Source organism: Ailuropoda melanoleuca, chromosome 8 (assembly GCF_002007445.2).
Source record: "Ailuropoda melanoleuca isolate Jingjing chromosome 8, ASM200744v2, whole genome shotgun sequence".
NCBI lineage: Eukaryota > Metazoa > Chordata > Mammalia > Carnivora > Ursidae > Ailuropoda > Ailuropoda melanoleuca.
Window position 1 is genome coordinate 50,276,088 of NC_048225.1, and position 25,974 is coordinate 50,302,061.

At 50.4% G+C, this 25,974-nt stretch overlaps 1 protein-coding gene across 12 annotated transcripts in view; it reads left to right on the forward strand.

Moving 5' to 3' along the window:
* TENM4 (teneurin transmembrane protein 4) overlaps positions 1-25,974 on the forward strand; it is a 721,916-nt gene that overhangs the window by 325,335 nt on the left and 370,607 nt on the right. For 11 of the 12 annotated variants that reach the window (XM_034666260.1, XM_034666259.1, XM_034666261.1 and 8 more), the window contains 2 exons: positions 20,130-20,417; positions 23,395-23,664. In XM_034666260.1, coding sequence (XP_034522151.1) covers positions 20,195-20,417; positions 23,395-23,664 — 493 coding nt within the window. In that variant the 5' untranslated portion in view covers positions 20,130-20,194. Of the gene's footprint in view, positions 1-17,934; positions 18,256-20,129; positions 20,418-23,394; positions 23,665-25,974 lie in introns of those variants that run through there. The other variant, XM_034666264.1, reaches the window with a different exon arrangement.

Here is a 25,974-nt window from a genome sequence, read left to right on the forward strand (position 1 = left end):
GGGGCCTTGAGTGGGGTGGGTGCCTCAAGAATTGGGTAAATGGGAAAGGAAAGTGGATCTACTCCACCAGCCTTACAAAGTGATCGGTCCTCATACCTGTCACTTCACGGTCCCAAGATGGCCACCCCATGTAAGACAAGGATAAGAAGGAGACGAGTGGTGTCACCTACAACCCCCGCCCCCCCGAAAGCTTCCTCTGCCGGTGAATTTCCTTTTTCATCTATTGGCCAGAATTGGCTCACACGATTACCATTAGTTCAAGAGAAGCCGGGAAATGGAGTGTCTGCCAAAGAGAAAATAGTCTTGATTGCCTTCGCCAAATCATGATTTATTGCCTGGGGCTGAGCATGTTGATTTCCCGGACAAACCTGGGCTGCGATAGCGTGGGAAAGGGGGCGGAGAGTGGCTCTGGGCCTGGCTGCTTGCAGCGGCCCCCCTCCGTGTGCAGCACGTTACGGTTTACGAAGCACTTCGGTCTGGGGTTCTGTTTGAGCCTCTCGAGTTTGTAAGACAGCACGGGAACGGTGATCCCCGTATTCCAGTTGAGGAGATGAAGTAGAGCAAACTAGCGGGCCAGGGAGCGATAGACCCCAGTCCTCCAGACTCTGCAGCTGCCCCCTCGCAGCTGAGATGACCTTGGCTGAAGGCGGGGGCCAGAAGTCACACGTCTTTGTGTCCCAGATATCTAGTTCAACAGCCTGGCACAGCGCAGGCTTTCAGTAAATGTTCCAACGGATATATTAAGTAATGACCTTCTTTAATTAATTATTTAATCCTCATGCTGTCACTGAGGACTTTAATTAATTTATTCACTTGCCCCCTGGTGCCCAGGATGAGAATAATAGTCCTTGGCCACCTACTACTTGCCTTCCTTCAAAATGAGGAAGCACCATCCCTTTCCAGGCCTGGCTGGCTATACGCGTGTCATTTCCTACGCTCATGCCAGCCAGGGGCCAAGCAGAGCAGGTCTCCTCTGGCCAGGAAGTGGTGTGTGGAGCTGGGTTCTCACATCCGACTCAGCCTCCTGAGAACTCAGTCCAGAAGCCAGGGGTGCTCCCTCGGGAGACAATGAGAAGGTCTATCAGGTAGAGAAGTGAGGAGGGGAAGCCAGTGACCATTTGCCCAAAGAGCAAAGCCACCTGGATCCACCGACCTCGAAAAATGGTTCAGTTGAGGCGGTGCCTGGGTGGCACAGTCGGTTAAGCATTGGACTCTTGGTTTCGGCTCAGGTTTGGTCTCAAGATCGCGAGATCGAGCCCCATGTTGGGCTCCGCGTTCAGCACAGTCTGCTTCAGATTCTCTCTCCCTCCACCCCTCCTGCTCATTCTCTCTCTTTCTCCCTCAGATGAATAAATAAATCTTTTAAAAAATGGGGGGCACCTGGGTGGCTCAGTCAGTTAAGCATCTGCCTTTGTTTCAGGTCATGATCCCAGGGTCCTGGGATCAAGCCCCACATAAGGCTCGCTGCTCAGTGGGGAGCCTGCTTCTCCCTCTCCTCCCCGCTTGTGCTCTCTCTTGCTATCTGTCTCTCTCAAATAAAAAAATAAAATCTAAAAAAAAAAAAAAAAAAAAGAAAGAAAATGATTCAGCTCAGTAACCATCCCATTTTCACCACAAAGCTGTTATCAAGAACATGTGTTGGCCCTCATTGCTTTGAAAGCCAGTCTGCCCTGCCAGACTGGGTGCTCCTCGAGGCAGACTCGGAATCCGGTCTGCATCCCCACTGATTGGCAACACAGAGATTGGGTAGATATAAAGAAGGAAAGGCCCATCCCTTGCCCCAGGGCTCATCATCTTTTGAAGGAGACAGGCACCCACCTAAATGACAGACACAAATTCCAGAGCACTGAGCTTTCTGGCAAGTTCTCAGACATTGGGCTGGCTGGGAAAGTGATGGGATGATGGAGCAATGGAGTCTGCCTGCAGGTGGGAGGGGAGAAGGGATCTGAGGAAGCTCCAGTAGTATTTGAGTCTGACTTTCAACAAAGGAAGGAATTGTAGCTAGAAGCCAGAGGTGGGGGTGAGGAGAATGTTTTAGGCAGAGGGCCCCATGTGTACAAAGGCTTGGAGGCAGGAGAGGACAGGTGGGCTGAGCAGACTGGCATTGAGCATAATGTGTTCGGGAAAAGAGGGTGGAAATGAGACAGGACAGGTAACACAGGGATCAGGGTGTGAAGGGCCATGTTCACATCCTACGGTCCTGTGAGTCTCAGATCCCCAAGTCATGGGAATCACTTGGGGATCTGATTTCAGAGTCTGATAGAGTAGGTCTGAGGTGGCACCTGAGGTTCTGATTTCTAATCAGCTCCAGATAACGCTGATGCTGTTGGTCTGTAGTTCAAGGCTGCACTTGGGAGTAGCCAGGCTTTAGGCAACAGGGAGCCATTGAATGTTGTGTGCAGGGACATGATTATGGTCTGATTTCCTTCTTAGAACAATCACCTTACAGCCTGTGAAGAAGCTTCAGCAGGGTAGGAGAATGCAGACAGGGTGAGAGATGTATTTTTCTATATCTCCAGCACTTGAGATGGTGTCTGGCTCAACGCAGATAATCAATAGATACATGTAAAGGCATGAATTAGCCATTTATGATGGACTTTTTAAATGAGAAAACAGGAAGAAGGGGTGACTCAAGTTATGCCAGGCTGATAAGCCAAAACTCTATAAAACACTAATTTGGGCCAGTCTAAATTGAGGCTGTGTCTTAAGGCGGTGATTTTCTCACTTGTTTTTCGTGAAGGATCTGATTGCTTAAACAAAGTCCTAAATGGAGACCCAATTTGTGAATTAGATAAAAAAAAAAAAAAAAAATGAAGGGCCCTGGTTGGCACAGGGGTCGGGGATTGCAACCCCATGCCCCACTCCTTCTCCTCCCTCCCCTCTCCCAGCGACTGGCAGATTCCCACAGACTCTTGAAAGCATCCGGGGCCCCAAGAAGCCAGGCTGACTGCGCCGCCGCCCTCAGGCTGTGTGCCGCGGCCCTTCTGCAGGATCTTGAGCGGAGATTATCTGCTTCTGTCCGCGCTTCCCCGACTAGACAGCGCAGTCCTTCGGTATAAGACCATGAGAAAAGACTACATGCGCAGCACGGGACTGGTCAAAGCGGCGCCACGTAAGCCAGCAAGTCCCAAGGAGAGCGGGCCAAGGGACGAAGTTCCCAGCGCCCAGACACGTGGCCACAAGCCTCCTCCCCTGCCGCACAGGCGGTGTCGGCCACAGGGATGGGGAGGGGTCGGAGTCGAGAGTTTCAGAGTAAAACAGTTCCGGGTTCGGATCCCAACTCAGGCGCTTACTTAACGACTGTGCAAACCTGGAGAAGTGCTGAGCTTCTCAGGCCTTGGCTCATCCTCAGTAAAACAAGAATCACACATCTTCCCTTCCGAAGGATGCGACCCAGAATGAGTGAGGCACCGGAAGCCAGCGTCGTGCCCTAGCCCATGCGGCCCGCTTTGCGCTCAAGCCGCCAGCTCGCAGCCCGAGCGTCTGCACGTCTCCATGAAAGCAGCGAGCATCTGTCACGCTGACAAATCTCCGTGCCCCCAGGTGGTGTTCCTAACCACGGAGAGTTTTGGCATTTATTCTCCACTGCTTGTTGCTGTATTTTTCAAATAGCCGCATATTTAAATATCATCAGCTTGATTGTTCCCACCGCTTTGGAGCCCTGGTCCTGCGCAAGCAGGTGCCCCAAACAGCAGCTGCAGCCTCACGCAAGGGACAGTGGGCATTGGAATATTGGAATCAAGTCCCGGTCTGCTCTCTGCCAGCTGGGTGACCTCAGACACATCGTTTCCCCCTCCTGAAGCCTTCATTTCCTCAACAAGAATGCAAATATGTGTATAATGTTTCACAGTCTCAGAGCTCCATGCGCCTGCCCCGTGACACTCCTAACCTCTGAGTATGACTGATCTTTCTCACCTCTGTGATACAGCTTGACAAAACGAGCCTCTCCTGGTGGGGCTCTGCATCCTAGTCTCCTTATGAAGCTGTGTGACTTAGGGCAGAGCCTCAGTGTATATGAAAATGGCAACAGTCTGGCCAACAAGTGTCCTCAGGCCCATACTCGATGCCCAGTACATGCCCGCTGTTCATGTTCGGCATTGGTGTGTTATTGCCGTTTGCCAGGGATCACAAAACCACTTGTCAAAGTGACTGTTCCTGAGCCAGAGCCCCACATTCCTGCCTGCCTGCCACACTTCCCTGTTGAAATAAGGATACACAACCTACTTCTCAGGGCTGGAGAGCGTTAGCAAGAGTCACGTGATCGGCGGTGCTGTATATATAAACTGTAAAGTACCCCGTCCGGGAAAGGGCCCAGCATTATGTTTGCTCTGTGCAGCCCCCGGGCCTCCCTTGGGGAAGGCAAATCCAATTGTTTGTCACAAGCTGTGCATTTTAAGCCTGGACTTTTTCTAGGTTGTACTAAACATCATCTGCAGACCCTTCCCATTTGCTTCTTAGCTCAAGGCTCTGATTAAAACACCCTCTTCCTGGGGGCGCCTGGGTGGCTCAGTCAGTGAAGCAGCTGGCTCTTGATTTGGGCTCAGGTCGTGATCTCAAGGTTGTGACACTGAGCCCCTGCATCGGGCTCCACACTCAGCACGGAGTCTGCTTGAGATTCTCTCTCTCCCTCTCCTTCTGTCCCTTCCCCTGCTTATTCTCTCTCTCTCTATCTTTGTCAAATAAATACAATCTTTTTAAAAATGTAAAAAAATAAATAAGCACCCTTCTCTTGCTCTCGTGAGATAGGAAGAGAAGGAAAGGCAGCCCATCACTGGAGCAGCTCAGGAAGGTCGAGGCAGACAGGCTGGTTTCCAGCCACTTGGCCTGTCCGTGGGACCTGGCCTTCTTAGGGGGCTAATCCCTGTTTTGCGATGCTCCCTTGGAGTGGGCACAGAGGCTAAGCCAATTAAAACCCTCTCTCTGAAGAGGGCTGAGTTTCCTGGGGGAACACAGGACTGCCCCGGACATTGCTTCAGGGACTGCTCTCCTCTCCTCCTGCTAGCCAGAGCTGGAGGGACCGGGGCTCAGAGAACACCCCATTGCTCACTCCCTCTTCAGGTCCCCAGACCACCATGGGAGTCCTCGGGAGAGGCAGGACGGCAGGGATATAAGTAACTCCCCATCTTCCAGATGAGGAAAGTGAGGCCCCAAATGACTTGGCTCATTTACCTAGTAAATGCAGGGCTGAGATCCAAACTAGAACACACCTGTTCAAAAATGATGCTCTGTCTGCCTTTCTGGGACAACTGCAAAACCCTTGTCACCTTGCTTCCCAGCATGGATCTGGGCACATAGTAGGTTACTAGTATATATTTGTTCAGTGACTAAATGAATAAATACATAATGCTAAACAGGGGCATTTTGTCTAAAGGAAATAGTATGAGTGGGGTGGAGAAATCCAGAACTACAACCTAGGCTGAAATGAAATATAATAATAATAATAATAATAATAATAATAACAGCCAAGGGCTAAGCCTGTTCTAAGTATTTTGCACTTATTAACTTATTCAGTCCTCCCAATAACCCTGCCTGGTAGGGACAGTTATTATAGCCACTTCACATATGAGACACAGAGAGGTTAAGTAGCCTGCCCAAGGCACATAGCTGGGGAGTGGTAGAGCTGAAATTTGAACCCTAGCAGTCTGGCTCTTAGCCACTATGTACTACTTTCTGTCTGCCTGGGAATGTCCTCTTCCATAAGCTGGAGATGGTGAGGCTGTGCGTTCCACCTCTCTTACGGCATTCGGTGTCTCTGTGACTTTTGAGATGAGAAGCGACTTTACATTAGAAACACCGTACTAGACAAATCCAGGTTGGTGCTGCCTAGTAGAGGCCAGGCTGGGTCCCAGATGCTATAGCCGTTCTGCGTTCCAGCCCCGGAGAGAAGTGAGCAGCCCCACTGCACTTCCTCTCCTGGCTGGAGTAGCCTGAAAGATTGGTCCAGTTCACTGAGGTTAATAACCCAAAACACAGAATTAATGGAGTGACAAGCAGAGTTTCTTAATGAAACCAAATTTAGGGCTACAATGAAGAGAACAAAGTGAGGGTCTGGCCCCAGGAAGCCAGACTTCAGTGACCCAGCTGTAAGATTAGCCAGTCAGAGGGACCAAGAACCAGAGCTTCCCCATGGACAGGACAGGCTCAGGGCCTTCTGGAAAGGTGGAGATGCCCTGTTCCTGGTGGTGGCTGGGAGGGTAAACAGTGCCCTACCCCCAGCTGGAGTCTGAGGTTCCCAGGGCAGAGTGGATAAGGGCATCCTGAAAATGTCATCTCTGTGTTGTGGCAGTGGAGAAAGACCCCATAGAGGGAAGGGGGCACCTAGAACAGGAGAAGGCAGGGCTTGTCCCTAATATCCACTGGTCCCTCACTAAGGAACACACAGCCTGGCCCAGGGCCAAGGGCAGAGCTGTTCAGTGTTCCTGTGTTTGCTGGATGGTTTTGTGTTTGATTGGGGTGCCCCGTGGGGATTGGGAGCTGGATGGTACAAGTTGATGTGGGACTTGTGCCAACAGGCATCTCTGATCCCAGGCACTGGGGTTCACACTGCAACACATTTTTGCTCCAGCTGGAAGCTTGGTTTGATCAGAATCCTCTTAGCATGGGGATTGGCATTCCTTAAACATATGGAATTCATCCAACAACATTCCATCCTAACTGTGGGGTAGTTATTCATTTCCTTGTCTGTCTCACCCTTGGGATACACAGAGAATTTGAGGCAGACCTTTACACTAAGTCAAGAGAGCTAGGCTGCCTGTGAGCCCTCCCTCTTGCTAGCTGTGTGACTTTCAACAACACACTTCACCTCTGTGAACGTCAGTCCTCTATCTAATACAGGATCATGGCATAGCTACTCAGATGTGTTTATTCACTTAGTCATTACTTATTAAGTGCTCACTGTTTGCAAGGCTCGAAGTTTGGAATTCAGTGCTGAGCAATGCAGACATGATCTCTATCTCTTCACAGCCTGGAGAGTGTGATTAAGCAACTGCTTAAGTATAAATGCAATGTAAATGTCATTTTGATACATTCCCAAAAAGAGAGGTACAGCATGATGGATTAAATCATGCAAAAAATGTAGGAGAAATGTGTAAGCTCTAAAGTACTGTTTAAACATTAGACATTATCCTTGTGTCCCCGTGACATTTCCTCCTATTTTTTTAGGTACTTCAATGATCTGAGCCTCAGTTTTCTCATCTGTAACATGGGAATTATAAAAACACGTGCATCAGTTAGCCATTCCACTAACATAGCACCACAAAATATAGCGGCTTAAAATGACCATACATTGGTTTCTGTATCTCAGAGTCAGTCTTCTGGGCTGGGCAGAGCCAGGTGGCTCAGCCAGTTTGACTCTGGGCTCACTCATGTAGCCACAATCTCTGAAGGTCTTGTAGATTCAGCCCCATGTCTCTAGCAGCAAGCTGACCAGCCTGGGTCCCCTTACATGGTGAATGTTTTCCAGAAGTAGCCAGAGAAGGCAAGCCCAAAACTCAAGGGTTATTCATGCCTCTTGAGTCAGGTTTGCTAATGTCCTCTCGGCCCCCCGGCCAATGCGTACCAAATGGCCCACCCCAGAGTCCGTGTGGGAGACTGCACAAGGCTGTGATACGGGGTGTGTCATTTCCACAGCAGTCTTCTGCCACACCTCACATCCACAGTTACCCTGAGGACTTTGTCAGAGATGTGTGTCGCCACATTGGTGGTGTTTGTGCCCGCACGTAGTCGATGTTTAAGAATTGCTGAGTGACCGTGAGCCTGAGAGCAGCTTGCCACCTTATTGGGGGAAAAATACGTTACACAGGAAGTCAGTGGCCAACGATTAGCCAGAACAGCATGTAAAGTATGACAGCATGGCTAGAGATAATAAGATACCAGAGCATTTCTGATACTGGGAGTGCATCTGACTCTTCTGTTTTTAACCCTGGTATTTTGAAGAGTGACATTCGCCGAAAGGAACTTTCTCAGAGAAGGATGACCAGGTAGACGCAAGGTGAGTGGGAACTGAACTAGGAGAAGGCAGAGAAACATTTTTCCTGCATAATAATGTAATGTTTGCCACTGTTGTTTACTGAGTAACTTATGTGCCAGACACAGAGCTAAGCATTCCCATGGTTTGCTTCATGTAAACCTCAAGACAACCAAGTGAGGTGTTAAATACTATCCCCATTTCACAGATGAGGAAACTGAGTCTCAGTTTCTTTGTTCAGAGTTGCACCAGAAGTACATAACAGGTTTAGGGTTCACACCCAGGTCTGCCAGACTCACAAAACCTATTGTTTTAGTCAAGATTTCTAGAAAGATAATTGTAGTTCACATGCAGTTGTAAAAAATAATACAGAGATAATCTGGGTACCCTTTATCCAGGTTCCCCCAGTAGTAACATTTTGCAAAACTCTAGTGAGAGAGCAGATATCACAACCAGGATATGGACATTGACACAATCAGTTCCTTTGATGTAGATTTCCCCAGTTTTACTTGTACTTATTTGTGTGAACATGTATGTTTACTTCTGTGCTATTTTATCTCTGGTAACAGTGTGTCCAGGCAAGACAGCGACATTTCCATCCTCACAGGTACCCCCCGCACTGCCCTTCTATAGCCATCCCTGCCTCCTTCCCACCCCTGCCCCATCCCTCACCCTCTGCAGCTGCTAGCTGTTCTCCACTTCTAACCTGTTGTCCTCTCAAAACTGTTACAGAAAATGGAATCATACAGTGCCTACAGTTTGTGATCAGCTTTTTTTTCACTCGGCAGAGTTCTCTAGAGATTCATTGTATCATTAGTCATTCCTTTTTCTTACCAAGTAGTATTCCGTGGTATTCCCTTTATTTAATCATTTGCCTGTTGGAGGACATCCAGACTGTTTCCAGTTTTTAGCTATGACTAAAGCTTCTATGACCGTTATTGTACAGGTTTTTGTGCGAACATAGTTCTCACTTCTGAGGGATAAACACCCGAGGTGCAGTCACTAGGTTGTAGGTAATTACCTGTTTACTTTCATGAGAAAGCATCCAACTGTTTTCCAGAGGGGCTGTACTAACTTATATTCCTCCCAGAAATGTGTGGGCGCTCCAGTTTTTCTGCATCCTTGCCAGCATTTAGAGTTAGGACTGTTTTTTATTTTAGCTCCTCTGATGGCCGGTGATGTTGAGTATCTTTCCACGGGCTTATTTGCCGTCTGTATGTCCTCCCCAGTGAAATATCTGCTCGTATCTGTTGGCCATTTTTCTAATTGGGTTGTTTGAGGTTTTGTTTTTTTGGTTTGTTTTTTTTTTTTTTACTCTTGAGTTTGGAACGTTCTTTATATACTGTAGATTCTAGACCTTTGTTGGATATGCAGTTTGCAAATATTTTCTCCCACTTCCTAGCTGCTCTTTTCATCCTAGCAACAGTTTTTCATAGAGCCCAAGTTTGAATTTCAGTGAAGTCCAGTGTACCAGTTTTTCCTCTTTGGGTTGTGCTTTTGATGTAAGCTTGTGTGTTTTACCACTGCCCTCCACTGTTCCTGGAGCCTGAGGACGAGGGATCTTATTCTGGGGTTGGAAAGGGATTAGGCTTGTTTGTGAGGTTCTAAAGCAGAGTTAGGACCAGCAGGGAGCCTCTGGAAATAAGTAATTTCTTTTTTTTTTAAATTTTATTTATTTATTTGACAGAGAGAGACAGCCCGCGAGAGAGGGAACACAAACAGGGGGAGTGGGAGAGAAAGAAGCAGGCTTCCAGTGGAGGAGCCTGATGTGGGGCTCGATCCCAGAGCACAGGGATCACGCCCTGAGCCGAAGGCAGACGCTTAACAACTGCGCCACCCAGGCGCCCCTGGAAATAAGTAATTTCTAGCTCACGATCAGAACGAACTTCGAAGGCCACTGCTTAGAGGTTAAATGTGTTAGGTGTGAGTACCCTGTCATCTGAGATCAAGCAAAGGCTTGCTGGTGTCCATGTGGATTCCTAGAAGGAATCCAAGCTGCCGATGGGGCATGGGTGACTAATATCCTCTATGTTCCCCACGAATTCTGAGAATCTAGGAGAGTAGCATTTGAATTACCTCTGCCTGACCTGGCATGTCTAACAAATAGATCCCCCAGAGACCATCCAGGTTGATACATTTAGAAAGGCTTTCAGTGGCCATCTGGACTGTCTCTAGTTTGGGGCAGATTGAGCCAGACTCAACAGGAGGTAGCCAGTGAAGCCAGAAGGTCTGTGGTTGTCCTGCCTGGGGGTAGAGTACACAGTAGCCAAAGGCTTAAAGGACCCGGGCTCAGGGACTGGGGCCTATTCCTCCCTCTCTGTCATCCTCCTGGGGGCCAGCTACCTGGCTGCCTGCCCACCTCCACCCCAGCAGCCTCAGCTTAATTCTGACCATCAAGGAGAATCCCTTCCCTTACAGCACTTATGAGACTTAATTACCGATGGCAAGGTCCTTTGAGGCCTTGGATGAAAGGGATGGGAGCTGTGGAAGGCTTGATTAGGCGTGTAGAACTCTGGGCACAATTAGCTCCATGAGAGACTGGCCCTGCCTTTATCTGTCTCCAGTTCTGTGTGACTTACAGCAGCTAATTATTGAAATAAAAATTGCCTGACCACCCAGCTGCTGGAAAGAGGGCCCTAATATCTATTAAGTCTGCCTTTAATTATTGGAAATGGTGGCAGCTTCAGGCAGTTAGGGTTTTCCCATCATTATGGGCCTTTCCCTCCACCTCTTTGAGGCTTGAGTATACTGAGATAGAAGTGAAATTCTCCCAAAGCCACCTCTTTCTCCACTGCTTTGCAATTGGACACCCCTTTCCGGGATACCTTTGCTAACAAGCTTTGTCTGCCCCTGGGATCCTCCTTGACTCCTCCCCAAGGGGCTTTGCAATCATCTCACCTAACAGAAATCCAAGCCCTTGACGGAGTACTTTGAATTCCATTGTGTGTGTGTGTGTGTATACGTGTGTGTACATAAAGGCAGTCCTTAGGCATGCCTTACTTATGACCTCATATACCACCCCAATTTGCAGAAGAGAAAACTGAGGTCAGGAAGGAAAACATGAAAGAGCTGGCAGCTCCTGGCTTTTTACTTGCTGCGGTGGCTGTCACCAAGTCACAGCTGCCCTAGCGCTCCCTCCTTTCTATGGACACAGAGCCATGGGCAGCTCAAGGGGGGCATAAGCAGGTGCTACATTCACAAATCTGGGGGGCTTCTGTGGGATGGAGGGAGTTAGTATTAAAACGAAGAGACTCGCTATTTCTGGAGGCTTAAGCCAGTGCCTGCTGCCCGTGGCGCTGGTTTTCTCCTCCAGCTCTCCCCTCGAAAATAGAAGCCTAACTCAGAAGCCCCAGGTAATTACAGGTTAAGCCTTGGGCACAGCAGGGGATGTGAGATTAATCAATGCAACTATCTCTCCCCTCCCTCTGTTTATCTCATAATGGGGTCCCAGGATAAGCCCATAGAAAATCCGAAGTCTGTGCAGAGCCCTCACACACTTTTTGCAGAGAATTAGCACTCTAATAAAACCTGGGTTCGGGGCTTGACCCTTGAGTGGGGTTTCCAGGGAGAAGGGGGAGCTGGGGGGCCAGACAGACCGTTTCCCAAGGTCCATGAAGGAGCTGAGTTGTAACACACAGCCAGCGCCTCTGAGGCTTGGCGAGACTGCTTCTGAGAAAGCCATGTGGTGTGGAGCTGCCCAGTGGGTGCGTGGGGACCAAGGGGGTCCCAGGAGTTCTGGCCGACCCCATGTAAGAGGCATGTGGGTGAATACGAGCACACCATTTTCCCTGTCCCCCGGTTACCTCTTCCACAGCTGTAGGGCCTCGGCTCAGGTGTCACCCCCTCCAGGCTGCCCTGCTCCTGACCCCACCTGAGCTGCCGTCCCTGCCTCTCCCCCCAAGCGGCTCTGTCAGGTGCTCTTTTGTGTGCACTGTGCTGGAACCATCTGTAGATGTGTCTGTCCCTCCCCAAACCTCACCCTTAGAAAGCCTTACAGGATGGGAGAGAGGGAATGAGGCTGGATGAACCCCAGGAAAGGTCTCTAAGAGGGGAATGTGAGGGCTTGAAAATCTTAGGAGAGAGCTTCAGCCTGACGAGAAGACCCAAGGACACACAGACAAGTGCATCTTCTGGAAGGGCTGCTCCTGGGACAAAGGCACTGGACTTCTTTCCTGGGACCCCAAGGCATAGAGCTAAGGCCTTTGGAAGGGAGCTAAAAGAAGCTTCGGCTCCATATCAGGAAGCACAGTCGAAGCTTTCCCTGGTGGCAGGGAAGTCCCCAGTTTCGGAGGTGCTGTGACCACTTGGGATGGCACGGAGGGAATTCGGACATCTGATGGGGCGTGAACCAGCTGACCTTTGATGGTACTGTCAATCTTAAGATAGTAAGTGCCACATTTTCTGACTCTAAGAGGCTCCCATTTATAAAGGGGAATCATTGGCTGGGAAGTAGCTTCAGGAGGGGAAGATCTGGGTGGAGGAATCTGGAAAACACAGCCCTTATGTTCTCTCCTGTGGGTTGAAGGCTTGTTGTGTCCCGGGTCCTGTGTACGCTCAGCCCTTTCGAGGGGTCTAGGCAGCTCTGGTGGGAGCTCTCTGAGCTCAAGATCGGAGGATGGTGCCCATACAGCAGTCCCCTGCCCTTTGCTACCTGGCCTATGACAGGCCCTCAAACAAAAGGGCGAGATGGCACATGTAGGCAGTGGCATCATCTGTCACCTGCTTGCCAGCCGCTGATTAAGGACGTCCCCGTAGTTGAGCTGAGCACTTGGCCACACTCCACCAGGTTACCAAGAAAGCCCTTTTTTTTGGCCCACGGCGCTGTCTACGGCCACTTCGGGAAGGAGGTATAAAAAGCAATCCTCCCGAAAAGCCTAGGTTAGGTGCTAACCTGGTTCTCAAAGGAATTAATACTGCTAACAAAACACAATGAAAAAGCAAATAGAACATCTAAAGAAATTAAAATAAGGGATGACCTGGGTGGGAAGCAGTAAAGATTATGACTAAAAGCTTGAGCCTTGGGGTCATATAGACCCAGGTTTGAATCCTGGTTCTGTTACCTCCTTGCTGTGGCCCTCTGGGCAATGCACTTAACCTCTCGGAATCCCGGGTTTCTCATGTATAAAATAAGGGTGGTTTGGGGATATGGTGAGGATAAAATGAGGTCATGCTATGAAGACCTTGCCCTTAGCCACCATTATTGTAACCACTGTCACTGTTTTGAAGAGCAAGAGTCCCTAAAGTGACAGGGCCAGACAAATGTGCTCTGGGTGCCAGAACAGAGAATGCAGACTTGGAAACAGGGCTCCCAGATGCCAGTCTCAGCATATTGTATGAACTTGGCCATAGCTTTGCTACTCTGAGCTTCAGTTTCCGAATCTGTAAAATGGGGTTGATAATGCCTAGTCCTCTGGTGTGCACGTAGCCCCACATATCACCGATGTCCCCTCCACCTCTGGCATCCGCCTTCATATTGCACACGTCCCCGGAGTTTAAAACAAAGGCCTTGCAAGACCAAACTCTGAAGAACTAAGGAAAGTAAAAATTTATGATGATTTTATGCACACATACACAAACAGATAATGCCCGGGACTTATATTTTTTAGAACACATTCTATCTCTGAAATATTTATGGGCCCTTCTTGACACACAAAGAACTAAAAATATCACCCTGTGCTTATGTTCAGGAAAACTTATAAAACTTCAGTCCAGTAGGAATTCAGTCAATTTCCTGGTTCGTCTCTGGCTGTTTCTAGTTTGGGAGGAAACCCAGGGTGCTAACAGCCCCCATTTCCCCACGGGCTCGGGCGGGGGCAGAGGTTACTCGGCAGTGCTGTGTGTCTGTTCAAGTCTCCCTGCCAGTCCAGACCCCCGCCCCTCGTAAATACTGCCAGAGCCCATGTGAAGGGCCCAACTTTGCTTCTTGAGTGTCTCCCCGCACACAAAAGGCTTTGTTTTCCCCCATTTCCCCTTGCCTCGCAGGCCCAACGCCTGTGCTGTTCTTCTGGGCCAGCTCCTGGCCCCGGCCCCATCCGGGCCTCTGAAACCCAGCTGGAGGACACGCTCTCCCAGGACCTCCCATCCAGGCTCTCTGCCACACGCTCCTTTGCATTTTCCTGTCATTAAGATGACGACTGTTTGTGGAAATTGCGTTTTTTTCCACCAGGCTCCTCACTCCTCCCCTCCCAGGCTTTCTCAGCGAACTTCTCTCTCCCTCAAGGCTGGACTGAGATAACTGGGTCTCTCCCTGGTCCCAGTTCTCTTGTACCTCCAACTTCCCTCCATGCTGTGACCAGAATGGTGCTTTTCAAACTGTAGGTTAGCAATCCATCCATAATCCAATATTAGTGGAGTAGAATGAAATAGAAAGTGTGAGGTGCTACCCTTGAGGAAAGATTAGGCATAGTTTCTGAAATACTTGTTTTACTTAGAAATTTGTAGATACATGTGTTTTCTGGATGGTGAAGTGTATTTCTACTGTAGGTCAGAGAAAATGGAAAGTCAGACCTAGATTTCTTTTCTCTCCTTACCTCCAAATGGTCTGGCCTAGCTCACTTCTTTTTCTTTTTCTTTTTTTTTTTTAAGATTTTATTTATTTATTTGACAGAGAGAGAGAGAGAGCATAAGCTAGTAGAGAGACAGGCAGGGCAGAGGGAGAAGCAGGCTCCCTGCTGAGCAGAGAGCCCAATTCAGGGCTCAATCCCAGGACCCTGGGATCATGACCTGAGCTGAAGGCAGATGCTCAACTGACTGAGCCACCCAGGCGCCCCTGGCCTAACTCATTTCTCCTTGACATTTTTGGGTCATAGTTTAGATGTCACTTTCTCTGGGCAGTGGTCCCTGATCTCTCCACATTTGGCCCATCTGGCCTGGGTTAGGGGTCCCTGTGGTCCTTCCCCAGCCTCTCTCCCTGTCTGACTCATCCATGTTCTAGAAGCTCCAAGAAGTAGGAAGCTCATTTGTCTTGTCCACTGATGCCTCACACAAGGCTTGGCACGGCAGGGTGGGAACTCAGTGTTGGAGAGAAGAGGCAGGGTGGGAGAAGGGGAAAGGGGAGGGAGGGAACAAGGGAGCCTGGTATGTTACCTCCACACATCTTCTGCACTTAGGACAGAAAAGGTAATTAGCCATGACTTACTAAATGAATTAACCTGTGGTACGAGATGTGCAATACCTTTCATGAGGTTTAAACATTTTCTTCTGATTCAAATCTAGGCCCTGACATTTGGAAGCCACAGGATCTAGAGCAGGTCCCTTAATCTCTTTGAGCTCATTATCTCATTTGTACAATAAGAGTAAATAAGAGAAAATATAGAAGAGGATCTATCTAACCCACGTAATTGTGGTCGGGATTAGGAATAGTATGTACAGAATACCCAGCACACGAGTAGGGCTTTGATAAATGGTGGCTGCTATATGGTGATTACCTTTTCCTATCTGAGATCATCCCCGATCACCACCCCCACCCTGGGTCTCCCAGGCACCCCCACATTCACAGACCTGTTCAGACCTTCTAAGTCTATCAGAGCCCAGCTCCCTGTAAAAGAAAAAAGCCTAAAATGTAGATTTTAGAGTCCCCTACCAGCTGTGTGAACTTGACCAGCCACCCGGGCCATATCGCCTGCTCTCTGGCTGTGTGGAAGGCATTGCATACAGGACTCGATGTGCCCACGTTTCTTCCCTTCTCCTGTCTGGGGCCCACTCTCCTCCCCCAGAGAGAGGCCAAGAATGACACCCGTGCCCACATCAGGAGAAACGTGTAGAACCGCAGGTCATGCCCATCAAAGCACCCGTGGTGGCCCCCTGGGGCTGACACCCCGGAGACAGAGCTCCCGTCCTGCTCATGTTGGGGCCCAGTGCCCAGCACAGGTCTGTCTGGAACAGGCTGTGGGGATGAACTCCTCTCTGAAGGCCCCGTCATGGTGCTTGGGCTTCACCCGGAGAGAGTTCCAGCCAGCCACGCCTTGGGAGCAGGCCAGGGTCTCACACATGCTCCGTGTGTGCAGTTAGAGCACTGGAGGGTCAGAAATAACGACACGTCAATAATGACGGCAATGATGACGCTGAGAGTAGGCCTTCTCCATCCCTTACGGCTACAGAGACGAGGTGCGTTATAGTCTATGAAGCGTCTAACAAAGCCAACACCTAACTTGCCAGAGCCCCATAGCCAGGGGGTGGCTGAGAAGGACGGTGGAGCTCGTTCCGTCACTGTGCGTGGTGGAGGGCTCTGGGAAGGAAGGTCTGGAGACGGGTCGGTCCGGCCCTTGATCCACTTCTTGACTGTGTGGCTTTAAGCGAGTTATTTAACTTCTAAGCCTCGGGTTCTCTTTATCATTAAGAGGGACCACTACAGAGTGGGATGGTGGGGACTAAATGAGATCACCTAACACAAGCACTTCGCCCAGCATCTGGCCTACGGTAAGCCCCAAGTAAGCGGGAGCTGTGGGTTTATTTGATGATGATGGTCCCGGTGGTTACTGAAAGTCAACCAGATAGTAAGGGGTCAGGATCCCTCAGGAAACAGGATTCGTTCCAGATGCTTTAAATGAACACAATTTAACGAAGGGACAGAGGTGTGGGCAGGTGAGGAGAGCCAGCCACGATGGTGAGACAACCAGGGTCTAGCAGTGGCAGGAAATGGGGACCCCTTCCCTCCCCCCCCGGCCTGGACAGGTGAGGACAGGGAAGGATATTGAAAGAGGACCGGAAGAGGGGCCACCCGGCATCTGATGAGCAAACAAAGGCCTACGAAGCAGTGAGAGAGCAGGGAAGCAGCACTGCCCCTCTCGCCTACACCCTCCTGCCCCGTCTCCCACAGGTGCCTCGCTCAGGTGAACCCAGCAAAACAGGGACATGGAGGCTCAGTGACAGTCCAGATGGAGGCTATCTGAGAAATGGCTGGCAGTTCTGAGGGACAGAAACAGAGGGGTGCATCTTGGAGAAGCCAGATGCTCTGCGGGTTGTGGGAAGGGAGGGAGGGTCAAGAAGGTCAGGCTAATGGACTTCGGGGCGGTGGGGAACCCCTGGTCAGCAGGAGGGACTGACATGTTTATACATGAACGTGTACGAGGTCTGTCTGCTGCCCAGCCCATGGAAGAGGGTCGCTGTGGGTGGGTCCGAGCCAGACCCTTCCCCAGCATTCCTCCATTGTCCCGCCATGTCTCCGCACCACTGGACTGCGGACCTTGGCCCCGAGGGGAGCTCTTCTCCACTGTCACCTCTTGCATCCAAGCGTCTTTTAAATGCCAAGCTGAGTATGAACCATGACCGACCTCCTTCTCTTAAAAAAAAAAAAATACTATTTACTGAATTACTGTATTAAGCCTAAAATGGAAGAAAAGAAATAAAAAGGGAATGGGAGCAAGGCAAGTACTCTCCCTGCCTCTGCTTTGTGACAGGGAAGCCGTGGGTTTCAGGGCTGTGTGTTTAATAATGCGTAGTTACTGAGCCTTCGCCTTGAAGCCAGTGCCTTTGGTCAACAGGCTTGCACTGATAAGAAGACATAGTCATTCACCAATTTAACAACCGAAAATGTGTCTCGGCCTTATTAACATATGTTTCTGAGGGGATGTTCCTTCTCCAATTATAACTGACACTTACCTGAAGCCTTCTAAAGTGGGCCTTTTAAAAATAAAATGTGGGTTTTTTTCTGCTGGTAATAATGGCTAACATTTATTGAGCACCCATTATGTATTAGCAACAATATCTCCCAGGGATGTGTATTAACTCATTTCATCCTCAGAACAACCCTACGAGGTTGGTACTGTCTTACAGATGAGGAAACAGAAGCACAGAGAGGTTAAATAACTTGTCCTGGGTCACACAGCTGCTAAATCCATGGTGGACACATACATCAAACGCAGGTTTCCTTTGAAATTTTAAAAGACTACATCTAAGCAATGCCTTCAATTTTAGATATACCTAAATCAAACTGCCAATATTTTATACCACCTACGATTGGTAAGAATAAAAAAGGAGCTGTCATAATTTTATTCTTTCATTCATTCAGTACACATCTCATGAGCTCTGTGGATGCCAGCCAGCCTGTCCTCAAGGAACTGCAGTCAAGGGCAGAGGCAGACATGGACACAGACCATCCAGTTAGCTGGAAGTACAATGATAAATCAACATGCACAGAGGTGGAGAGGCCACAGAACTAATGTCCAGGAAAGTTGCAAGGGGCTCAGTGAGAAGGAAGTGAGTCGGGCCAGATCAAAGAAGAATAGCCTTCCGTTTCGACCGAGAGACTGGAATTTGTCCTGAAGCCTGCACAGAGCTGCTGCGGAGGCGTAAGCAGGGCAGTGGCATGATCTGGGCTTAGGAGCTTTATGTGGCACAGCCTACAGAGCCAGTATCATCTAGTGGTTGTACCCATGTGCCAAGTTCAACCCCTGGGTCAGGATGATGGCTCCACCAATGAAGGGCCATGTAACCTTGGGCAGTATGCTTAACCTTGCAATTTCCCATCTGTAATTTGCAGATAATCATAGTACCTATATTACGGAATTGAAGCAAGGATTAAAATATTATCACATATAATATTAGTGAAAGTAAGTACTCAATAAGTATTAGCTACTACTACTAACAGTATATTGGCTCTTATTGTGAAGCCATTATTAATATTATTAATTATTAGTCACAATGGCTAACATTAGTGCTTACTGTACAGTATCATCACCATTATTGTCATTCGGGGGGATGGGTTGGAGGGGAGGGCCAGAGGGCACAGAGGCTGGGTGACAGTCACCATACATCCTCATCAGAATTAGACCAGAACAGAGCTTTGGGTCCAAAGCTAGTATTGGGTCCATTTAGGAAGTTATAACCAGCCTTTTTAAAAAAGTGAAAGAGAATGAAATAGGAAATATCAGAGTACATTGTTCATCATGCAGTAACTTTGGTTTTGTGAATCTTATTTCCATTTTATACACATAAACACATGCATTCACTTATGTAAATATACGTATCCGATCACAATGTAAGATGCTTTTCAAATTATGGATTGCAAGCAAAAAGTTTTACAGACCCTGGCATAGAAAGTATTATCACCGGTCTTCCCTCCAGCCCTGCCCCTCAGGCACTCAGAGGACGGACTGTCACGTCTTGTCAGCCAGTGCCAGGAGGCTGAATGTTAGGAAGCCAGAGCTCAGAACCTTGGGTTTGGGCCCTACTAAGATGATTTGCTTCCTGTGTATCTGAGGTCAGGCTCCTTGTCCCCAAACTAATTTCCAGGGGTATTTTGAGAACTAGGTCCCCACAAGTATCACCTACACATCTTGATTGGCTCTAGTTGCAACCCCAAGGCATTGTTGGTCTACTAATGTTGGCTTGGTTACTAATGCACACTGAGGCCTTGGCTGTGGGTCACTGTTGCCCCATGTATAAAATGGGAGTGAAAACAGTTGTCTTATCTGCTTTATGGTGATTATGGGGTACCAATAAAATCACAAATGTTTGCACTCTTTGAATATCATGGAAAACACATAGAAGGAAGTCTACAGTAGACACTTGGGATCCATGATGAATCCCAAAGACACCAAGTGATAATCTCAGACCATTCTTTGGCTGAGGAAAGTGATGCAGCTTTCCAGGTTAGGACATATGGACCCACTTGAGTGGGTCTAGAGGGCTCTTTAACAAGATGAGCAGTTTGCTGCGGAACCAGGCTGAGACCAGCCCTGGAGAGGGCCTTTTGGGTCTTGGGAGGGAAGAATACATGCTAAGTGTTTACCCCAGTGCCTGAGTATGGTCATTCATTTCACAAATTCTTAAGGAGCCCCTGCTCTGTGTCAGGCCCTGTCCCAGCTGGGGACATGATGGAAACAAACACATGATTCCCATGTAGAGGGATTACTGAAATCAGTGTCCTCTGGCCTTTGTTGTCGACTTCCTTGATGCCCATCTCTTGAAGAGAGGCTGAGGCATCTTTGTGGTGGACAGGCAGAGTAGCAGAAGGGGACAGGATTCGTCATCAGAGGCCCTGGATGCAGGCCCCCTGGGCTGCTAACACGTGTGTGGTGGTGGAACGGTGCCCTCCCCTCTCCAAGTCTAAAGTCTCTCCTCCACAGCATTGCGGGGCCGATCAGGTCCAGAATGGACTGGGGTATTGCCTTTGCCTCCTGGGGCCTGAGCTCACGCCCTTTCTTTGGTTCCCTGGCTCCAGAGCCCTCGGCCCTGAGTGCCGCGAGGACCCTGTTCGTGGATGTGGAGGAGCGCGGGCCGGAGGCCATGGACGTGAAGGAGAGAAAGCTGTACCGCTCGCTGACCCGGCGCCGTGACGCCGAGCGCCGCTACACCAGCTCGTCCGCGGACAGCGAGGAAGGCAAGGCTCCGCAGAAGTCCTACAGCTCCAGCGAGACCCTGAAGGCCTACGACCAGGACGCCCGGCTGGCCTATGGCGGCCGCGTCAAGGACCTGGTGCCGCAGGAGGCCGAGGAGTTCTGCCGCGCAGGTGAGGGCGGCTGGGGCGGGTGCGCACCTGCGTGCATGGGCGCGAGTGCGGGCAGGTGGGCCGGACGCAGGTCAGCGCCAGGCCTCGGCTCTTTTGGCACCTGGGTCTGGTCAGAGCCTGCCTATAACTCATTCTTGGTTTGTTCATCTTCACGCTCGTTGGCATAAAGAGGTGGTTAGGAGCTGGGCTGCCTGGGGTTGGGTCAGAACCCCCACCAACTCTGCTCCAGGCCTCAGTCCTCATGTGTCGGACGGGCCTGAGTGGCCTCCCCCTGTTACAGAGCGGCATGCTGTAAGCGGGAAGCGAACTAACATCAAGTGCAGAGTAAGTCAGCTGTTGGTTTTGTTTCTTGTCATGTATGTGTCCATTCAACAAAAAGTCACGTTTTTCTCAAGCAGTGTCCTAACCTTGGGAGAAGACGTTCCTGACATAGACCTAAAATCCTGGCACCGGACTCCTCTCCTTCACTTCCTGAATATAGTAGTCACCAAAACCTGTCCATCCTACTCCGAAGTGCCTTTCAAATCCATTCTTCTTCTTCAACCACTCTGCCGCTGTCCCGGTTCAGGCCACTGTCATCTCTCCGGGAGTTGACCACAGCCCCTTACACACAGTGCTGCCCCCTTACGGCCATTCTGTGCACTGCAGCCAGAGTGAAGTTGGGAATGACTCCCCATTGCCCTCAATCTGAGCTCCTTAACGTGCCATAAGGGACTTTCCCCAAATCCGTTTTCCTCCCTGGACTGTTTCATCCCCTGCCTCTCCGCCCCTGCCACCAGCGCTCCTGCCCTGCAGGCCCACTCATCATTCCCACGTATGCCATGATATCCCTTCCCTACCCTGGTGCTTCAGTGATTCCTGTTTTTCGGCCAAAAGAGCCGTGAGCCTTCTGTGATGCTTAATAGGCTCCGACCAATGGCTGATTCTGCCCCATCTGCTCCCCTTCCAGCTGGGGTTAGCCAGTCAGGGTGCTGTGTAGTTTAGATATGTTTTGGTATTGTTATCTAATCCTTACAACAACGCCACACTGAATCATTTCCCCTAGATCCCAAAGGTAAGAAGAACTGGTCACACACACACACACACACACACACACACACACCCTCATATAGCCTGACACCCACCCGGCCTTTCCCACAGGACCGAATCCACATGAGAGCTAACCTGTCAGTAAGGCTGACTTACTCAGGGCGGGAATATGAGCTGTGGCTGGGAGCAAGACAGAGGCAGAGAAGGGAGACCAGAGAGAGGAAGACAGAGCAGAGGCAGGGGGCAGTGGGTGGGAGGAGGCTCGGGCATCAGTTGGCAGCCAGTATAGAACTGTTTCATGACTCAAATTAAAGCCAGAGCAGCATGAAGCACCTGAGCGTCAGGCTTGGGGCACATCCCCTCCCATTGCATCTCTCATTTCAGCAGCGGCCTGGGTGGTCTCTGCTCCCCTCCTTCCCCCTCTCTCTGTCCATCCACCAAAGTCCAGCCAGAGCATGTCTGTCTGTTTTCTTACAACTTGTACTGGGCACCCACTCTGTGCCAGGACAGAGGTACTGCACCCAGAGCCGCCTGGGACACTCAGGAGCACAGGGCTGATTTGCAGAGCGATGCCCACGACTGTAGTCAGAGCTCTCCCTGCTGGCTCCCCTCCTCCCTATCTGGCAGGTCCCCTCCTGGACCAGAGGAGGAGACCTGCTCACTAGTCTTTACACGCTTTCCTGTTCAGCCCTGGCCTTGCTTGTAGGAATCCTTCTAAGCTCAGACATCTCTTCTTCCTCTGTTCTCCAAGTTCACTCTCATTTGCAAACCTCTCCTCTGAGCTCCTGCCCTCCGCCTCTGTGTTCCCAGAACACTCTCGATGGGTCTCCTGACTTTGGACTTCAACCCTTAATCATGATTTTGGTTGTATCGCCCCCACTTGCTATGAAGTCCGGCACCACGCCCTACTCATTGCTGTGTGTTGGTGAAGGCCACAGCCAGCTGGAATTGATTTGAATGTGGGCATTACCTGATTATACCTGATTTCCCAGATCAGCAGTTTAATTGGGATATGGCCCTTGGTGTCTTTGTCCACCCCCTTTTTCTTATCCCCAAAACACTCATGGGAATTTTAGAAATATGGGAGAAGCTGTCCTTGAATAGACATTGAATGAACATTCAGGTGTAACATGGAGGCTGTGTTTCCCATGGAGGGGGAAATCTTACTCAAATCTGAATCCCCAAGTGAACCCCCCTCACCCACATCTTCTCTGGCTTGTCTTGGACATCGCTAGGCCTTCCCGAGACCTCCAGACCTCTCAGCAACCCAGCTCTGGCTGTGTGCTGGACTCCCTGGATTCCTCCAAAGCCTATGGATTCCCGCTACAGTCCCGGCCCCACGTGGCATGAGGAAGCGGAAGGCAGAGCCCATGGCCTGTGTGCGGCCCACTTTTCTCTGCCAGTTCCCATCTTTGGTGTCATGCTCCAGGCTTTCCTGACCTGGCCAGGGCAGCCATCTGCATCTCCTCAACTAGCCGTCTGCCCTGCTCAGGAGTGCTGCTCCCTGCCAAGTCCTCCCTGGACCAGACATCAATTTAACAGACATCTATTGAGCCCCTACTGACTGCTGAGCACAGGGATTTAGGAATGAGTCTGACATGGTACCTGCCTCTGTTGAGGTCAGCAGCAGTGGAAGGGTTAGGCCCTTGGTCCTACTGTGTGGGACGACTGGGGCCAAGGACTCTGAAGGGAGCTTGGCTGCAAGAAGCAAATGACGGCTGCATGGGGTGTAGGTATTAGGGGGCACTTCACAAAGGAGGTGCCGTATGATTGGGCCTTAAAGGATGTGGAGGAGTTGGGCTGATGGGGGAGGGGCGAGGAGCCATTTAGACGAGAGGCCTGTTTGCAGAATACCACGCAAGCTCCAAAGACAACGGTGAATCCCGGGCTAAGGGGTCAGGTTTCTGGCGGGGAGACCCTAACCTAGCTCTCCTGCCTTTCCTCCCAGGAGCCAACTTCAGCCTGCGGGAGCTGGGGCTGGGAGAGGTGACGCCCCCCCACGGGACGCTGTACCGGACGGACATAGGCATCCCTCACTGCGGCTACTCCATGGGGGCCAGCTCTGATGCCGACATGGAGGCTGACACCGTGCTGTCCCCGGAGCACCCCGTGCGGCTGTGGGGCCGGAGCACACGGTCGGGGCGCAGCTCCTGCCTTTCCAGCCGGGCCAACTCCAACCTCACTCTCACCGACACGGAGCACGAGAACACCGAGACTGGTGAGTGGCCCGCGTGGCCTGTGCGTTTCGAGGCCAGGCTTTTCATTACAATATTGATTTTCTGCTCCATTGCTGGGGCTCTGGTGACGTTGGTGAAAAATTGCTTTGCTCTCAGTGGTCAGAAGTCAGAGCCTCTGCATAGTCACAAGAAATACCCACCCACTGGTGACACACCAGAGATTGGGTCACTGCTCTTTGTTTTCAGATTGGGGGCCACCTAAGGCCCGGGGTAATTACTTGCAAGGTGCCTCTGTGTGGGAGAGCAGTGGTAATGGGTCCCCAGCAGCTTGTTGTCCGTCGCGTCAGCTGTGTCTGGTCCTGCCTGAGTCCTGCTCAGTCTCCAGCCTCCAGGGGCTCAGCAGTCCTTGGCTCCCTGCTCCAGTGTCTGTTGGGGTAACTTCAAACTTGGTTTGCTCCCACTTTCCCTTGATCTCAGCTGCAGATCTGGAGACATGCAGGCTCTGGGCCCTCTATCCCCCTCTCACCTCTGCAGCCCTTCTTCCAAGGCCCAAGTGATATTGTGGGAGAAAAAGAAGGCATCCAGTTCACATGCCTCCTTTCTAAGGTGGAAGGAATGGAACCTGGTTTCAGACTTTTCCTCCTTCCTTTTGGAACCTTGTTGGCAGATGTCTGAGGGGCTCTGGGTGGGATGCAGCCGTGCGGGGCGCTGCTCAGGCAATCTCCCTTCTCTGGGGCTTTGTGCCCCTCCACGCTCTGGGCAGCTTTGTGGACCCAGGTCAGAACTGAGGAGGCACCTGCTAGGTCTGGCAGCGAAGTCTTGGGGAGGGTGGCAGAGACCAGGAACAGCCCTGCTGCCCAGGGGAGAAGAGGGCTTTTGTTTCTCAGAAGTTTAATGAGGGGGTCTGCTGGTGCTTCCATACCAGAGTGAGAAGGGCAATGGGAGTGAAAACTGGGCCAAGCCAGGCACCAGTGCCCCCTACTGGTTTCCACCTCCAAATGCAGGCTTCTAGTGATTCCTGTCCAGGATTCCCCAGAGTCAGGGTGGGGACTGGGTCAGAGGTGAAGGCTTAGGCAGTTTGGTCTTTGAAGAGCATGCTTTAGCTAGGTTATGCACAACACAATCCCTGCTTTGGAGTCAGGCAGGAGACCAGCTAAGGTTAGGGTCAGGTGGGAAATTTATTTCCTTAAAGAGTCAGGTGCAGCAGGGTTCCAAATATCCATTCCACCACCTCTCCCGGAGAGCTCAGAGGTTTTCCTAGGGAGCCTGTGCATTCGTCTGAGGGGTAGGGGAGAGGCAATGCCTAGATGCTGGCTTGGTGTTTCCCCCCTCCCTCTCCCTTGACCACCAACCAGCCCTGCGAGGGGGATCAGTGACCTCAGCACCTGAAGGAGATCCCCCTCTCTGCAGTGACAAGCCATTCCTCACTCCATTCACTTTCCCCCCAAGGCGCAAGCCCCCAAGGCACAAGCCAAGCCAGCAGCCCGTTCCTGCCTCCCACCATGCACGGAACCAGAGCAAGGATTTGATGTGTAAGGCCTGTACAGAGAAAATGGCCTCTGATTAGGAGGCAGGAAGCCTCAGTTCCATCGCTGACCTGGGGTGTGACACTGGATAAGTTGGATCCTTTCTCTGGACCTCCATTTCCTCATCTAAAATAGTAAAATAGTTTACACCAAATCTGCATTTCCTATATCTGAGAATGCTAATAGTACTTAGGTTGGGGTGAGGAATGACAGCCAGAAGGTGCTCTGTGATCAAATAATGTAGGAAGCACTATGTTGAATGAATCTAAACCAATTCCTTTACTGCAGGACTTCTCAGAGCCTTTAATCTATTAAAATGTGCATGCTAATGGGTTTATCCCTAAGGAGAGATAGATGCAGCATTCTGCCCATTGATCTGAGTGTGGAACCCTTTGTTCTCAGAGTGTCTGATGGGTTCAGTGTTCTGATGAACACCTTTAGGGAGTAATTGAGCTGATGGCCTGCAGGCCCTTTTGGATCTGGGCTTCTGGGACTCAGAGTGCTTACATTCAGATGAAGGTGCATGAGAAGAAAAGGATAGTAGCAACATTAGCAATGAGTAGCTGCGCTGGGCAGCAGACCCCAGGCACAGGGCCAGCGCTTTAGTTCCAGCATCTCATCCCCGCCCACCGGCACCCTTCTAAAGTAGGTTTATTATCCTCTTTGCACAGAATAAGGAAACTATGCACTGAGGGGTGCCAGAGTCACACAGCTAGCAAGACAGGATTTGAACTCGGGCCTGTATGGCTCTAAAAATCTTTATTCTTGTAGCCCTGGTGAGTGAATTTCCTCCGCGGCGGAAGACTTAGGTTGTTTGTTCTTTTG